General features: G+C 40.2%; 1 protein-coding gene, 1 long non-coding RNA gene and 1 pseudogene across 2 annotated transcripts; 1 reads left to right on the top strand and 2 right to left on the bottom strand.

Moving 5' to 3' along the window:
- Window positions 1–2991: 2991 nt before the first annotated feature.
- Window positions 2992–4733, top strand: LOC144642688 (3-galactosyl-N-acetylglucosaminide 4-alpha-L-fucosyltransferase FUT3-like; annotated as a pseudogene).
- Window positions 4734–4888: 155 nt separating this feature from the next.
- Window positions 4889–8103, bottom strand: LOC144642711 (glycogenin-1-like). The gene is made up of 3 exons (XM_078501754.1): window positions 8025–8103; window positions 6055–6181; window positions 4889–5321 (listed from the first exon to the last, which is right to left on the bottom strand). Exons 1-3 carry the CDS (start codon window positions 8077–8079, stop codon window positions 5144–5146), a joined length of 360 nt encoding a protein of 119 aa, XP_078357880.1. The 5' UTR covers window positions 8080–8103; the 3' UTR covers window positions 4889–5143.
- Window positions 8104–9074: 971 nt separating this feature from the next.
- Window positions 9075–11406, bottom strand: LOC144641716 (uncharacterized). Its single transcript, XR_013568609.1, has 3 exons — window positions 11298–11406; window positions 10496–10625; window positions 9075–9171 (listed from the first exon to the last, which is right to left on the bottom strand). It is a non-coding gene; the product is annotated as an uncharacterized LOC144641716 (long non-coding RNA).
- Window positions 11407–18392: the final 6986 nt, after the last annotated feature.

Raw genomic sequence — 18392 nt, 5'->3', positions numbered from 1 at the left:
AATTTTCCCTCGATTTTGAAATTTCTTGAGGATGATTTATTGCGGATAACCACGAGTATTTACCCAACGTGACTCGCGTGCACAAGGCAGCCGCGTTTCGGACGCAAAAATTCTCTAACTCTTTCTTCTTGCAAGACGCACAAATTACGTTGTCCTTTGATTTAATTTCCCGTCTTTAATAAGTTGAAATTTAGCAACAGTTTGCTTTAAATTTTTTTTAGCAATAATGCATTCGTATTTTTGTTCCTTTTTCCCAAACTACCTATGGTTTATATTTAACAATTATTCGCCGAAGGCGAAGTGATTATTGTTGAATAATCCCCGAGACGAAGTCGAGGGGTTGTATTTAACAATAATCGCTGAGCCTGAGGCAAATAATTGTTTTAGTATAATTTTTAGAGGTGATCATCAAGAACTTAAAAAAATAACGATAGCAAACAAGAAAACAGCAAACACAAGTGTTCGCTTGCATACGGTGTAAACCAGTTTAAATCATCGATTGCAATCAGAATTTATTTAGTTACAAAGCAATAAAATGGAACAAAACAAACACAATGAGAAATATAGATGTCCGGTACCTTTGTATGATTGTTGATGACTTCTAAGCGAATGTGCGAATCCTCTTAAAATGAGTAGCTCCGGTGAGAAGAGAACTACCTTATAATGTTTGCTCAATTGATCTGACTGAGTTTCTCATCGATCGCCCAAACCGCCGTGTTTACGATCATTTCTAATGCTTTGAGAACCATCTCTTGAAAATATTTTCGGTCCAAAAGTCTTGGTAGTTAATTTGAAAAATTCCCAATGTTTAAAATATCCAGGACTTGGACTGGTTTCTTTCAAATCAAAGAAATTTTCATTAAGCAAAAGCGGCCATGTTTACTTGCCTGGATGTCAAAGGTGGCGTGGCTAAGTAACCAAGCCTTCAAAGCTATAATCACCTCGCGCGGGGTGATTACTGTCGATTGCATCTACCTGTGAACGCACGCGCTGAAAACATGTTTTCAAATGATGTCAAACGTCAGCGTTTCAGGTGTCAAACTTTGAAGTTTAGCAGTTCGTAACGGCAACTTTCGCGCCGAAAATTCAACACATTCCGGTTTCGAAATGGCGGAAAGATTAGATATAGAAACTTCTTCTGAGAAACTGATGCTGATCTGTGTCGATATGCATACACAGGTTCACTTGAATCATTTCTAGTGTAAAGTTTCGCCCGTACTCAGTGTTTATGGTGAGTATTTTGAGTGCAAAAGTTCGCGTTTCGGTCGGCTAAACTTCACAGTTTGACACCTGAAACGCTGACGTTTGACGTCATTTGAAAACATGTTTTCAGCGCGTGCGTTCACAGGTAGATGCAATCGACAGTATAGCCTCATAAGCCGAGCTTCTCGACCAATCAGAATGCTTCAATTCTTATAATCACCTCTGAAATTATACTAATGTAGATTACAGTCAAGTTAGTGACATGATATCGAAGGATATAACTCCAGTAAAACTTGAGTTTCGACGTCATAATCTTATTAAGCAAAATTGAATAAAAAAAACAAAAACTACTATTAGGAAATAGATTTTAACTCTTTTCGTGGCTTAAGAGAAACAAAATTTATTCGTTACTGTCTTATGATATCTGAACTGATATATATGCAAATTTCAGATCAGTAGTTCTTGTGATATTGATCGCGGTTGTCAAGACTGTGAACCGTTACGCATTTTAATAATGGTAGTTGTCGTATACAAAACATATGTATTACATGTACCGTTCATCGAACTGTCATTAGCATCAAACATTTGGCTAGTTCAGGTTTTTTGGTTTTATTGGTTAGTTTTGCAGTTTCGAGAATGGAAGAATTTTATACAGTTTAGTTAAAAACATATAATTGTATTGTATTTACAAATTTTTAACACACAAAATACTATCCTTTTCCAAATCTCAGCCTGGGGGGTAATTCTTATATTATTCATTAAAATTCATAATTTTTTTTGTTTTCAAAAAAAAATTGTTCTTATAAAATAAATTCTTATATATAAAAAAAAGTGTACTTCTTTGGTTTTAGTAAGCAACTCATATTAAAAACCGTCCAAATTCAAGTAACTCGAGCGTAGTGCTGTCATATCGCGACGTGGGTGTTGTTACCGGTACAATGGTCCATATGACCAATCAGAGCGATACAACACAAACGGAAGCGACATACTGTATTTTCTCAATAAAACGCCCCCGGCGTTTATTTCAAACTTGACTCCGTGGATCGGCGTTTATTTGAATGGTGCAGTTTATTCAAGCAATCATTATCTGCGACATGAATGTATCTTGCCATCATACCTAAAGCATATAACACCTCGAATAAATGCCTAAAAGGCTTACTTACCACTCTACCTTGGAGATCGAGAAAATACGGTACGCTATAATCTAAGAATATTCCTTTTACAAGTCAACTGAAGCAGTTTACATCTGGTTTACTTGTTTACGGCCGCGCTGCTGTCATCAAACTGATTGTGTTAAAACGAAACTAAGCTCAGAATCGATCAAGTTCACTAAAGTAATGATAATGATAATGATAATGCATTTATATAGCGCATTTTTGATATGTATATGTTCAAATGCGCTTTACACATACTACAAAGTAAAGGACAGGACCCAAAAGAAAACTCACATACAATACAATACAATACAATACAATTATTATACTTACATTTGACACTCCCTTTGCGGGGCTTTTCAGTGACAATAAATTACAGTAGAAATTACAATTTTAAAATTATAAAAAAAAATACAATGATAAAAATTTGGATAAAATGAATTACTCCTAATTAATCTATGTTAAAAACTCCTCCATTAATTGGCTATGTAGAAATTTTTTTTTATTCGTACAGAACTCCTGGTCTGTAAGTGTTTTTGTTACTTGTGGTTCTTCTTTTGACAGCGCTTTTGAGCTAACACCATTTTACTTCATTATCTCTAACAGAGCCACAGGGCAGTAGCGCAGGATTTAAATGGATGTGGCGAAAAGGAAACTAAGGCGCTCTTTCTGCTATTTCCTTCTGTCGAGGAGACAGAAAAGAAACATACGGGTTTGTTTTGGCACAATCGTCATAATGTTGGTATTTTATGGAATGTTCTATAAATTTCAGGAAAAACAAACCTGCAGTGTTGGCGTGACAAGTCCCAAATTAAAGGGAACAAAGTTAATCTTGGTTTACACTCCACAGTATTTCAAGCCATTGGATCCAGGAAATGCCAAACAAGCGCAGGGCTACACATTTACAGACTGGGATGGCATTCCATGCGAAGAGTCAAGATGTCAAATCACTTTTGATAAAGGCCTACGCAACGTAAGCGATGCAGTACTCGTACATCTCGCAGCGATTTACCGAGCCACATTTGACATTGAAAAAGCAAAGACAAACAGGCCGGCTGCACAAAGATGGGTATTCTACGCAAGAGAAAGTCCCGGAGTGGAGGCCGTAGGACCTCAAGCTGACGGTGTGTTTAACTGGACCGCAACATATAGACAAGATTCGGACTTTTTCGTCCCTTATGGGTATTATGATCCATTGAAAGTCCAGCATAAAGAAGCTGCCCATCACGTCACAGATGACGAAGTAACGTCCGATCAGAGAACGAAAACTGCCGAAGACTTTGAGGTACAACTCGACGATAATGTGAACTACGCACAGGGGAAAAATAAAATGGTCACTTTTGGTGTCAGCAACCACTGTGGGGGACTATGATTTGCATTTGTTCGCGCATTAATGAAACACGTAGAAGCAAGTCTCTTTGGAAAATGTGCAACTTGGTTTGAATCGAATAACACGTGGAACTGTTCTCACAACATGGGAGATGGTTGTCTTGAAGAGTATCAGCGCCACAAGTTCTACCTCGCATTTGAGAATAGTTTGTGTGTAGATTACATAACAGAGAAGTATTGGAGGAATTCACTTGAGCGAGGATTAGTGCCCATCGTTCTTGGAGGCGCACGTTACAGCCCCGAGCAGGTAATTCCTGGGTCTTTCATCAATGCAGCCGACTTTGATTCCGTTAAAGATCTTGCAGATCTTTAAAGATCTAAAAGTATTTGGATAAGAACGACACAGCGTATAACCAGTATTTTCAATGGAAAACCAAATACAAGGTTGTCAAGTACCAGTTTTGGTTATGCCAGTTGTGCAAGGCCCTTCACGATCCAACGAAACCGAACAAAATTTATCACAAAATGTCAGAGTTTTGGGGGGTAAAAGGGTCATGTAAAATTGGCGAAGAGCGCATTCAAGGCATTATCAACAGGGGCTGAGAAACGGGCACACTGGTTTAGTACATCCTATAATAAGAGCAAAAATTAGTGCGATTTTATGCCTCGGGACATATTTGCCAAATAAAGTGTCGTTTCGTGTTCTGTCTAGCGCGTTTTTCGCATTTTTTTGGTAACGGGTAAGCTAATATGATCGAGGTCTGTTTCTTGTGCTACAATGATTCTATTCAAATTTCTAAATCGTTACTGGAGTATGCACCATTTCATTTTGTAATTGCTATCCAAGGTAAAATTCTTTGAAGAACCTTCCCCTCTGTCTGCCAAAAGTCGCCGGTATCATGTAAACACCCCCTAAACAACATACAGGCTAACTCTGAAAACTTCTGCCGCTTTTAAAAGTAGTTGATTTATATTATACATATAATCTCCAATGCCAATGTGAAGGGTGATTGTCTGTATGCTTGTGAAACCTGGCGTGTCACTAAAGCTTCCAACAACAGGATGCAGACCTTCCGTCAATCGCTGTCTCAGGCATATCCTCTGATTCAATGGCAAGACAAAGTCAGGAATGAAGATCTATGGAAGAGAGCAGAACACCAACCTCTCCACCTGGCTAGACCATACGCTGAGAAAGCCCTCTGCCAATGTCACCAGGCATGCCCTTCGATGGACACCTCAGGTAAAAAAGAACCGAGGAAGGCCTAAAACAACCCTGAGAAGATCAACTGAGGCTGAACTACAACAGATTGGAATGAGCTGGAACCAACCGGAAAAAGTGGCCAAAGACAGGGGTAGATGGAGATCTCTGGTGGATAACCTATAAGTTTAAACTTGACTTAAAATGATCAATTTGGAAAGCCAAGTTATTCCAAGGAATAATATGCATTGTAAAATATTCACTGGAAATGTCTTTCTTGTTGTCTCTTGACATATTTGAGGTAGATTTGCCACCATTTCTTCACATACATGTCTGCATCAGGTTCTAATTTATGTGTTGTTTTGTTCAAATTGAAGTTCCACGGTTTCCTTTCTAGTGTCCCAAGAAAATGAATCACTTTTACTTGATCTTTATATCTATAAAAAAGAAACAGAAAAATGAAATTAAAGATAACGATAACGATAATTGGATTATTTTTTATTATCTAATGAATTTGTAAAATCTTCGTAAGGTCACACAAAAATAGACTATCTGGTAATTAGTTAGCTGAGTGTGTAATCGTCGCATATCGGTCAACTTTGTTACCTACCAATAACTTCCCAAATAAAGCAAAGAGTAATTGAGAATTTTCCACTATTTAAGCCTTAATGTAAATGGTTTTCAGGTACCCGTTTTTGATGTTGTTGTATTAGTAAATAAAAATATGTCCATTACTGACTAAGCATAAGTGTCAAAATGTACAACGCGAGCAAATAACTTGGCCCATGGCCATCCAAAATGCAATGCGCACTGAGGTATATTCTTTACTCTAGAACTAAAAGGCGGGAGAGATTATTGGAATATATAAGTCAGTACACAGCTTAAGTAATGTAGGCTAATTTTACAAAACAAAAAGGAATCGGCTGCACAAAGTGAGGAATGAAAGTGGGTCTTTTGAAATCTCTTTTTCTTTTCGATTTATCTTCATTTTCTTTATGGTTCTCTAGCATAATAAAAGTTAAAAACTGTAAAACTGTGACTTAAGGTAGAATCACTTAGCATTTTGAGATCAAGTTACAAGTTTTTCGTACTGACTTTCAAATATTTTCTCGTGCAAGGGACAAATTAGGCATTGTTCGCTACTGGTCAGGCGTGAAAGGCACAACATACCTATCATGTGCGCTTCGATAGATTTTGAATGTTGAGTACGCCATGTTGTAGGTGTAAGGCAGACGTCTTCTCGGAACATTACACCACTGGTCACCAAAGACGTCATTTAACAGCCCTTGATCAGTCCCTTAAAAGATATGAGCGAAAATGGATCAGGTAGACATTTGCAGTCGGAATTAGAAACGTCAACAGTGCCGGGGGACTGATAGCATGAGCTAATTGCTTCCCAACAGTTTTTAGTGCGGGTATCGATGTACATTTCCACCGGCAATGTTATAAAACAATTGGTTCATGCATTTAGCTGTGAACTAAAAGTTATGATGCACTTGCAAAGTTTGGAGAGCACTCAAGAAGCTAGAGTAGCACTCGGCTCTCACGCTTCTCAGTTTCGTGCTCTCCAAACTTCCCGCGTGCACCATAACTCGATGGTGCGCGCTAAAGCAAGACGTAGTTGCTAAATAATATACAGCAACACTGTCGTGTTTAGCGATTATTCCGCGGGCGCGAGTTGGATATGAGTTGGCGATAACGATCTCATATCCAACAAGCGCGAGTGGAATAATCTTTTTTTATGAAAAACGCCCAAAGAATTGCAATGTTTGAGCTCTCCGGCTAATTTCGTTGACGTGTATCGGCTACCATATTTGTGTCAATGGTATATGAGCTCATATACCATTGCCCGTTAACCAATCAAAACTCAGGAATTGCAATATAACATTGCTAGTTTTTAATAAATATAGGTTATTCACCAGCCGGGAGGTCCGTATTGGGAAAAACTGTGCCCGAGGTCTTGGATACCGCCCGAGGCCGCAGGCCGAGGGCGGTTCCAAGACCGAGGGCACAGTTTTTCCCAATACGGACCGACCTAGGCTGGTGAATAACGTTTTTATTTTTTTCCCCACTTTATCTGTTTTTAAAAGAAACCTAGAAAGATTGTGTCACAAAATCTTTGTCTGTATACGCGCGCCATTTAATTTCAATGCCGTTGAGTCGATCGACGGGTTAGCAAGAGTGTAAAATGCTGTTTGTTATTTAGTTCAAAATAAATAAAATGAACCGTATTTACAGAAAAGTTCAGCATATTAAATTAACACTGAAGAGATTCAATCAAAGATATTGAAGTAGTAAATATATCATAAATGTAAAATCGAGCCAAAGCATTATCATTGACAAAACTAAACGCCGATTCCGGCTTCCCGATGAATGTTTTGATAAAGAACTCTGTTCGCAGGATGTTAAGTTTGAGAATTTCCCGAAAAAAAAAAACTATCTGACGGAAAGACAGTTGCGGTATAGCTATACACACTTGTATTTAACGAATTAATAAGCTCTGCGTTAATTCCCAGCATAATTATTATTTTGTGATAAACAGTGCGAAAGTGAAACTAAATGAAATGCGAAGCTTGGACGTACGGCACAAAATTGTCAGAATTATTTTGGCTGTTTTTAATTAACGAATCTCATTTTCTTGAATGATGGCAACTAGTGTTTTGTTTTGGCAAAGAAGTGGCCGATAAAAAGACAGTTTTTACTCAAAATTGAAGTTTAAAACCGGCGCAGCTTATCGTATTAAAATGGCGTGCAAATGATTGCAAAATGCACAAACAACCACAAACTCAACAAACTATCAACTAGAACTTAATTTATTGATAAACAAAATCAACACTCGCCTTTAGAAGAACTTCGAGGCCTTTAATTCCACTTCTATTCTGTCTTTTCGCATTTACAACAGTTAGTGAGCGGCTATTTCGATTTTGCTGAGCAAATCTTTCATGTGTTCGTTCGTACAACGCTGCAAAATGATTTCGCGCGGAAAGTACACTCGACGATTCATCTCGCAACGGATACCGCCCGCTGTCGAGGGCCGGATTGGAGAATACCGCCCGCTCCCGGAACCAATCAGATCGCAGGATTTGTAGAATACCGCCCGCTCACGAACAAAGAAAAAAATAAACATATTTATTACATACCATCCCAGCTGGGTTCTAACTTTGCCCGTTTAACCAGTGTTGTTAAAGTTTTCATTGATGGTTCAATCACTAACACTCCGCTATTAGTCAGGTGGCTTAAGGTCATTTTATAACAAGACATTTTATAACAATATAGGAAAAAGGATAAGCTATGCGCGATCAAGAGCTCTGCATGGCGTCGCACTCGTTTGCTGAGGGCTACTTAATGAAACACAGAGTCTTTGGTTGGAGTAAATTTGGCCACCCAAGGTGACGAAGTTTATTTTCAAGATCTGCCGATATACACTTAACAAATATCTACTCAGCAAAGGTGGGGGGAAAACCGCCACCTACTAAAATTGTAAATAAAACACTAAAGCACAAAATATATAGGTAAACTACGGCAGTAATCCACAGGCAGGCGGAAGGGGAGGAGGTGGAAAATTAAAAATTCACTGACAGCGAAGCGATGTGACCAGTGAGATGGTGCGCATCTAAAAGGGGCGAGTGCAATGTAGAGCACACTTAAGAACTGTGACATCCCGAGGTCGGTTGATCGTGATTGGTTGGAAACTCAATAGTCATTTTACGTCAAACGCCTTAGCCTGGGGGCGACTGCCTTCAAGGATGCCTTGTCATAAAATCCCCTTTCCCCCCCCCCCCCCCCCCCCCCCCCCCCCCCCCCCCCCCCCCCCCCCCCCCCCCCCCCCCCCCCCCCCCCCCCCCCCCCCCCCCCCCCCCCCCCCCCCCCCCCCCCCCCCCCCCCCCCCCCCCCCCCCCCCCCCCCCCCCCCCCCCCCCCCCCCCCCCCCCCCCCCCCCCCCCCCCCCCCCCCCCCCCCCCCCCCCCCCCCCCCCCCCCCCCCCCCCCCCCCCCCCCCCCCCCCCCCCCCCCCCCCCCCCCCCCCCCCCCCCCCCCCCCCCCCCCCCCCCCCCCCCCCCCCCCCCCCCCCCCCCCCCCCCCCCCCCCCCCCCCCCCCCCCCCCCCCCCCCCCCCCCCCCCCCCCCCCCCCCCCCCCCCCCCCCCCCCCCCCCCCCCCCCCCCCCCCCCCCCCCCCCCCCCCCCCCCCCCCCAGGGTCGTAACAGAAGATTTGGGTTTCGGTGCGTCTTGAGGTATTTCAAGAGCCGGTCGTATTACAACTTCGTCGAAGATGCCCAGATTACGAAACCTGTAGAAAAAGAAAACACTTTATTATATAAACATCAGTGAAATACCAGGAAATCTTTCGCGCGAAAAAATCATATCTTCACACGTGAAAATAACATGTTATTTTCACATGTGAAGATATCGATTTCGAAACATTTTCTGACAAGTTTGCCCTGTTTCAATGCTGAATGAGCCAAAGTAAATCGATGTTAAGTCGAAACATCTTCGGATCTTCCTCGGCAATCTTCGGAATTCTTCGGATATCTTCGGAAATTTTCGGAAAAGTTCGGAAAATGTTCGGAAACATTCGTAAGACCTTCCGACAACATTTTGCGAATCTTCGGAAATCTTCGGAAAATGGTCGGCAATCTTCGGAAAATCGTCAAAACATCGTAATTAGTAGGTTTATATAATAAACAGAATATTACATGGTTGCTTGGAGATATGAAATTTATCTTCTCGTGTTCAAATCGATATCCCACTCGTTCGCTGCGCTCACTCGTGAGATATCGATTTTAACACTCGAAGATAAATTTCATATCTCCGCGCAACCATGTAATATCCTCTATATCATTAATATTTACAACCTAGCGGTTTGTTTGTAGTGATGCCTGCGATATATGTTTGGATTCACTCTTTTGAATGCACGTGTCCCAAAAACGTGTTTTCATTCCAGTACGTTTCGACCACGCCCTTCCGATTTAACCGCGTTCTTGGGAATCGGTGCCTGATGATGTCGCTTCAGAGCTTTCAACTTGTTTTCTTTTCTGTTCTGCTGATACAAGGACTTTAGAATTAAAATTTCTCTGTCTTTACATGCGAGGTTTTTTATCTGTAGTATTTCTACTAATCTAGGTCTTCATTTGTTTTTTTAACATGGGTTTTCATACTGGCAAAATCTCATTCACATTTCAAGCAATGCAAATACTCTCTGCTCATCTCATAAATCTATGTTTTGAGGTGTTTTATAAATTTTTTGGTGAATTTTGAGAGGTTTTTGGGAGGAGATAGTTTTTCTCAAAGGAGTAGTAAAATTTGGAGAAAAAATAAATACTGAAAATTAGAATTTGAAGTTAAAAATTAGTAGATGGACATCAAAACAGTCCCCTGACAACCTGGAGTGCTCTTGCGTGGGGTCAACTGTCTGGGGGTGTTTAAAAACAATTTTCTTTCTCCTTTCCTTTCTTTAAACCGCCTTAAATTTCACTTTAATTCACATTTACCCCGCCTTAAATGAAGACGCTCCAAATCTCCTATAGCTCAGTGCTAGATTCAATCGGCCTGCTGACAGAAGTCGAAACTATTATTCTGAGTACTTCTGTTGACTTTGTTATACCTAGCCTCACCTTGAAACAGAGGCTACCCCTTGGGTACAAAGAAGGACTATTGGCTTGGACGTTTGGACTTCCTTCAAGGAGTAAGCGGGTACCAGGGCTCTCTCGGCATATTTGTCATCTGTTGCCACGAATACATACGCTTCTCGTTTGTATGGAACTGAAATGAACATAATTATGAAACTATCGAACAAGTTCATTACTCCTGAATAGTCAGCGTACAGAATCCCTACGTCTGTAGACAAGCTTAACTATATTGTTCCGCATAAAGGGAAAATGTGTCCTCAGAAAAAATTATTTAACAATTATTGGACGAGGTTAAGCAAAAGATTGTGATTTTCAGTGGCGGACAGATTCGCGAGACACTGACAAATCACAACATTTTGCGATATCGGAGTTCAATAATTGTTTCATCATTTGATCACTAGGCTTGTTTTTGGCCTAGTAAATATATATGAAGTTTCAAATCGTTTTCCAACAACTCTGGAGAACGCGGCGCCATTTTTTTCGGAAGTTGCCACAACTATAAAATTTGTTTGGAGATTCCATTTGAACAACGGGCCATACCCCAACCCTTTTTTTAAAAAGATCTTTTAAGGCGAAATTGATGTTTCAAAGGATATCGACGTTTTGGGGTGAGGAACGCTGGAGTTTACGAGGGGAGAATCACTTTTAACATCGCTATTCAAAATTAAGGAAAACGTACCAGCGTCGATACCAGCGCTTTTCAACAAAAATTATCTCAATCAACCTCCTTTTCAAAACTATCGATAAGTAGTTTATATGTTATTTTTACATTATCAGTTGTGTAAACAGTTGAGTTACATATACGAACCTTGTATTATTAACAAGAACACAACTAAGAAAGTGACTGCAAAGATGACCAGGAGTCGAAAACGTACACTTGAGGCTTTCATCAAACCTGAAATAAAAAAACTTAGGTGAAAAAATTAAAGGCAAAGGAAAATCCTAAATCTATTGAAAGGCTCTTTACTATGTTCTCCCAAGTTTAAAGGCTGGTTTTCATTAGCAACAAAGTCATAATCGGCGTCGTAAGAGCGCTCACGACCTATTCAGTGAAAATATAATGTAATCGAAAATTAGAGTCGTAAGCAGAGTCAGAAGCTCGACGGAATCGGAGTCGGAAGAATCAGAAGGTTTTCATTTTCTTCCGGTGCTGCTAATGACTCCGTCACTTATGATCTAGTGAAAACTAGATTGCCTTAGCCGCAATAAGAAGCGGAAGAACAAACCAATCACAATGCTAGTTTTCACGCCCTCCGAGTGCTTCCTTTCTGCTTGCGACACCGACAAACTAGTTTTCACTGGACCATGAGCGACGGAGTTATAAGCGCAATCGGAAACTCTACTTACGACTCCGTCGGTTTGACTACTACTTCGGCTCTCACCGGTCACTGGCGATATCCAGCCTTAAGAACCCAAAATGGATAAAATTACGAAGATATTAAAACCAACCCCCCCCCCCCCCCCCCCCCCTAGCATCCCTCCAAACGTAATTGTACTTATGTCACCATATTCAACTTTCTCCAGTGGTTTGTCGAGCCAACGATATTCCTTGGGAAGAATTGCTTGTGCGTGACATTAATCTAACTTTTGAACATGAAAGGCAACTTACAAAACATGAACGAAACCACAGTTAAGTTAAGGTGGAGGCATGGATGCCTCGTCGCTCGAGGAGAGGCGAAACGCAAGGGCGTCGCCGCTCTTCTTGCGAAGTGCTTCTTGCGACATTGTAACAAGCAAACAAATCGTAAAATGGATGCAAAATGGGATAGGTTTATTTGGCTCTTAATAAACATATAAGCAAAAAATCGCGACATCGTAACAAGCAAACAAATCGAAAAATGGATGCATAATGGGATATGTTTATTTGGCTCTTTTAAAACAAAAAAATCGAAATTTCTGTTCATTTGACCTTTAATATGTTATTACTTATAAATTCTTTCTTGAACATCAAATTAGGTAGTTAATGCGTTTTCTCGCCGTGATCTGTGCTATGCACCAACCAGGAATCGAAATTTATGCAGTTTCACAAAAAGTGGAGCGCTCAACAAAATTACTGCCTATGGCTTCCCAGCAGGCCTTAACTCGATCCACGACAAAACGCTTTTGTCCAGCAGTTCAATAGCACTTTACAATTATGACAACTGTACATGTGCTATATACGACATGTATGTATTTGAAAAAAAAAAAACATATCCCTTCAGTGTTTTAAGTATTAAAGTACCTCAGAAAGGCTAAATAAAAAAGAAACGTAAGAGAGCTCGTCAGAACGGCTTTTAGCTAGTCAGGGGAATCGTTTGTTGCTTCTCGCGTTCTCGTCGAGACCGGAGCACGAACAATTTACTCAGCTTACCTTAAGCCAGGAGATGTTTCCGCCCAGAACCTATTGCCATAACAACTGGTATAACCCGATACATTATAAAGCTGTATTGGAGGATGAGCAATAACACTTTAACAGTAATTTTTTTAATATTCTTTTTAGCTTTATTTGAAGCAAGGTTTGGGCACTTCGATAGCATCTTTTTTTTTTTTTAAAGTGCTGATGGCACAGTGGGATATCAAAAGAATCTCTTATCTTAACATTAGCATTTAACAAGGAAAAACTTCTACCCGCATGAAATCGTCATGATTAGCAATGCTGGGAATCATACCTAAGAAATAACTAATTATTAGCAATTACATCTTTTAAGAGCCTGCTTGCGAAATGTGAGTTAAATGCGTTTTATATTAATACCACCACTTAGGTTAAAAAAAACGAATGGAAGTACAAAATATTTTGTAATGATAATAGGAAAAAAATTATTAACAACAGAGCCGGATCGTTCGATATGCGAGGTACAAATAAACCTCTGACGAGAACCTGAAATCTTGTGAAATATCGATACGATACAAATAAAGTTTAACATCTCGATAACTCGAACCCTCAATAACTAGAACCTTTTTCAGTTCCCCTCAGGTCATTTTCTTACTTGAAAGGCTCTTTACTCTGTTGTTCACCCTTGATTTATACTCGAGCCCCGATAACTCAAATCTTTTCCGATTTCCATTGAAGCATGTCGAAGGTTCGAGTTATCGGCATTTAACTGTATTGAATATGGCAAGCAGAGCTGAGAGATCTGTTTAAACGTTTTTCAATTGCCTGTTTTGTAATGTTTCTCGTCAACAAATTCCCAACGCAGCAAAGGTGAAAAGAACATTCGCACGAAAAGAAACGGCATAGGTGCCAAAGGTTGGAATTGCGCCGGTCACGTACAGAACTGTTACAGACAAAGCTATGTGTGAATTTTCGTGAATTTTGAACACCTGAAGCAATCGCGCATAACACCTATTCAAAAAATTCAAATAAAACTACTTACCGTCAGTCGAAGTCGCCAAAAGTCGAAGAAGTAGTTCAGTAACGTGTACAAAATAAATCTCACTTCACTCGAAAATCTTACTCAATTTTAAAAGCTGCGGCAGCTTGTGCAAGTCACCAGGAAAACGCATTCACTAATTAAGTTTCAGCTGATGATCAGATATCGAGATGTTTATTGTTTAGAAACATTGACGTCAAATTATTTTTGTTGCTCACTGAATTGGCCCTCGCTAAAACAATAAGACTTTGTTTCGATAGCCAAAATCTCTTTGGATGGTTCAGTTATAATAGATGTCGTTACAAGAAGGACAATATCACAATATTACATTTAATTTAAAAATATTGTATGCCTTTGTTACAGACGAAGTAATCGCATTATCACGAGGCGAAAACCAGTCGGCGCGGCCGCTCGTGCTCAGCTCGCCTTCGTGCACGTCGGCGTTTGCTCGTGTAGAAATTTCCGTGCAGAGTTGAAGGATTTATAGTTGTTATTAACAGTTTAATCAACTTAGTATAAAATTTGACGGATTAAATGTCACCGAATGCTGGTATAAAACCAGTTCCTTCTTTATTTTGAAAGTACTGCCAAACATCCAGTAAGCGGAGACCTTTCAGACCGCCGAAAGTGACCGCTTAAAGCCTGGCTTTCACTAGCGACGCAAGCATAACAGCTTTTATTTCACCGTGAAAACGGCCTCGACGGAAAATGTTTTCCTTTTCTTGTGTTTAAGTTTGTGCTTTCGTTTGCGTTATGTCGTGTGATAACGAAACACCGCATAAGTACAAGAAAATTTACGACTTGTGCTTGCGCTTCTGCTTGCGTCGATAGTAAAAACAAGGCTTTAGGAGAGGCGTTCGCTCGTGGGAGGTTAATTTTGTAGTGTTTGTGTGTGGCTAGGACCATAACTTGGTGTCCTCTCAGGGGAGGTATCCCTTAGCAGAGCTGTAGTCAAAAAAAAAATTGATTGCATTCAAGAGTTCAGATGCCCTCAGTAGAGAAGCCTGCTTTTCTCACTTCGGTAGAAAACATCTGATCTCCGTTATTAAAAGGATGGATATAATGCTATCCACGCGATCAACAATAACATTAGTCGTTCGTTTTGCTAACACTTATCCACTGGATCAGGGTTTTTGTTTTGTTTGTTTCTTTTTGCATTTAACCCAGTTTAATACCTATTTCTTTGAAACTGATGTTCTAGCTGAAAACTAATCACCGTGATTAGTTCTATAGGCGTGAATGAAATTGCATTAGAACTCTAACTTGTCCCCGAGGCATAGGTAGTATTTTTTGAATAATTGGTTTACAATACTTTATTTATCGGTTATTATGCCAGCTATAAACCCCGTCTGTTCCTGGGCAGAGAGTACTCCTTTATGTAACGTTTCAAATAACGGCTGTTAAGAGACGTGAGGGGGGATCAACAGGATTTGAATAAATGACAAAAAAATTCCTGGAAACAGAGAGGGCATAGCAGTATTCAAATGGTTGTTAAGTAATACTGTATATCAAACACAAGGGACAGTGTTTCATCGCGGTCGCTCTAAAACGCAGACCACGCAGACTGCAGACCGTGCAGACTGAGTATTTTTTTTTCTTCGTTTTTTTTTTTTTTTTTACAGCGCGTTTTACAAAACTTTTGACGAACGGTTTCCGAAGTTCGTTTGAAATTCGTGAGCTTCAGTGGTTATTTCATAGTTGCAAACTTCGAAATGAAATTGTGAATTTCACGTGCAGCGAGGTTGGAAGGTTGAGAAGTTTGCAAGTTGAGAAGAAGTTCGTCCAGTTCGTTTAATTTGATGAAATGAATCCGTTTCCAGTACAGCAAAATGCAATCCCAAGTCCAGTTAGGCAGGACATTAACGGACTAAAGCAAGGTTGCCCTGAAAATGGTTTGTGAATGTTACAACTGAGTTTTCCCAAAAAAAAACCGCCACCCGACTAAAAAAAAATACAAGTTCTGCCGTGTGCAGTTTCAAAGCAAACAATTTCAACTAGCCTGTAAATACGAATGAGAGGGAGGGTCTAAAATAGGCTTTTGCAATCCCGCATCCCGCTACCCTATTTGGCCCTTATCCCGCCATTCTGCCTAGCTGAGAGTTTTCATCCCGATCCCGCCTACTTACGTCTCAATTCATCGACTTTTTTCCCATGAAGCCTATAAGGATAAGTTTCCTCCGTCCGTTATACGCAAAAGGGAAGTTTACGTTAATTGTTTAGCTTAGTAGCTATTGAAATCCAAATTACTTTCCTAAGCTAAGGTAAGACCAACTTTGTAAAGGGCTCAAGTTGCTTCATAACATGGAAACCGTATTACTGAGCTACGGCTGTGAACGCCACTTTGCCATTAATGCGATTTTGATACTTTTTCACCTTAGTACTTCAGGCATAGGATTTGTAAAACGAATCGACTGTTAAACCGTAAAGGACGGCTAAATAGAGATGTTATCCCGACTAGAAAGTCGACAGCTTAAGTCGCTTTTTGATGGCCAAACCACTGTCCTCTTCTACAAAGCCTTCACCCTCGAGCTCACAAGTTTCACTGCCCGAGTCGTACTCAGTTGCTTTTTCTTCTAGGGTGGGATTCTGCTGTTCTTGTTACACTAGTCGGGAAACAGTTGATTTTTCTCTACCTGGAGAAAATACCAGTTGCATGCGCAGTGAAAACAGTTTGTTTGAGCTTTAAAAGAGTTAAAATTGTTAAACAACTTTAGAAGACTTCGAAATGCAAGCTGGTTTTAGACTCTTTTCCGAGGTCCTGCTAGGATAAATTCCGAGAAGCGACGCAGCATTTTAACATCGACATAGAAGAAATAAAATTGTGACAAACGACAAGACTTGTGTTGAAATAGCGACTATGGCGACAGCAAAGGAGAGAATTTTGACAACTTCGGCGAATCTCTCGGTTTCTTAAATGTTCGACGGAGAGCTAATGTAGTCACAACTCCCCTGCACCATTAAGAAGAATTGGTCATTAAAATGTTTCGTAAATACAGCGATCTCTCTAAAGCATCCCTGATGAAGGGATATTTTCCAGCAGATTTAACAGGCAGAATCCAGTGGATAAACACAATGGCAACCAACTAACATATTACATTCTGATTAGCAAAGTACAAGCATGCATAAAAGGCAAATTAGCTCAGATGTCATTGCAGTCGAGCGAGATGCAAACCCACCTTTGAAAAACCGCAGTAGATGAATGCCAGCACACTGAGATACCTGTTGTATGTTATTACACGACCATCGAAGTATAAACGATTTGTTTGGGAGAACGGTTTATTTCAAAAATGAAAATATCAAATTTGTTGATGCCCGAGAAACTCCTGCTCTTGTGTACTTAGTTTGACCACATGTACTTGACATGTGTACTAAAGATAGTCACATCGTTTTTTAATCTGTCGACTAGAAATGCACGAGAAACTCCTGCTCTGTGTACATAGTTCAGAGTCACGTTTGTTTTGTATGTACAGTCAACTCTCAGTCAACGCTCGGGGCGTCGTTTATTGCCCGTTATAGCGAGTGTCCGTAATAGCGGGAGTCATTTCCAGTCAAACCTCTTCCGCCGGGGATCTGGATTTTGTCCGTAATAGCGAGTGTCCGCAGTAGCGGGGTGTCCGCAAGGCGAGAGTTGACTAGGTTGGTCACATGTACTTGGCATGTGTACTAAGTTAGTCACATTTGTTGACATTATCTGTCAACAAATTAAACTGTAGTTTTATCGGCTCTTTCAAAATGCACGAGAAACTCCTGCTCTGTGTACTTAGTTTAGAGTCACGTTGTTTTAAATCGGTAGAGAAATTAAAACTGTTTAAAATACCATATTAAAGTGCATGGGGAACTCCTGCTTTCATGATACCTAAGTTAGTCACGTTGTTTATAATTGGTCGAGAAATTAAAACTATTTATTTTGGTAGAAACACAACAGTCACCGAAACAAAGTTTATCAAACAACAAAGATCGTGTTTGATATTTCATCTCGCCTTAAATTTCAGAACATCACACATTCCGCCTACTAAAAGTAACACATCCCGGTCCCGCCAAAACAATTTCATCCCGTATCCCGCCACTAAAATTTTTCACATCCCGCATCCCGCCTTGATTTTGAGCCCCATTCCGCATCCCGCCAAACCTATTTTGGACCGTCGAGAGGCGGCTGTATACGCAGGCTAAATTTCAACAGATGAACCGGTTTGCATGTAAAAATACTGTTTGCGTGTGCCGTAAAAAATTTCATCAGAGAAAAAAAACATCAGTTTGCAAAAAGCGCGGAAAACCAGAACTTTTCAATTCCGTGTTGTTATACTTCAATCTGTGTTTACACAACACGCAAGTCACGCCGTCCGTCTGTTTCAAATAATTTATATTTATGAAAACATTATAAAATAATTTAAAAGCTTTGGTTGAAAATTTTCTAACTTCCTTAAATTAATTTACTAATAAACGACACTTGCTTTTGAACAATTGAAATGTGTATTTATTTACGAATTACTTATATTTTATTATTGAGGATAGTGTAATGAAATACTAAATTT

Source organism: Oculina patagonica, chromosome 2 (assembly GCF_052425735.1).
Source record: "Oculina patagonica isolate OP01 chromosome 2, crgOcupat, whole genome shotgun sequence".
NCBI classification, from domain to species: domain Eukaryota; kingdom Metazoa; phylum Cnidaria; class Anthozoa; order Scleractinia; family Oculinidae; genus Oculina; species Oculina patagonica.
Note: the sequence above shows the minus strand (reverse complement) of the source record. Positions and strands in the feature narration are given on the sequence as shown.

Coding starts and splice junctions, on each gene's coding strand:
- LOC144642711 (XM_078501754.1), bottom strand. CDS start 8,079: ATGAAAACTTTAACAACACTGGTTAAACGGGCAAAGTTAGAACCCAGC. Junction 6,182..8,024: donor GTTAGAACCCAGCTGGGATG/GTATGTAATAAA, acceptor ATATCTTTTAAG/GGACTGATCAAGGGCTGTTA. Junction 5,322..6,054: donor TATCGAAGCGCACATGATAG/GTATGTTGTGCC, acceptor TCTTTTTTATAG/ATATAAAGATCAAGTAAAAG.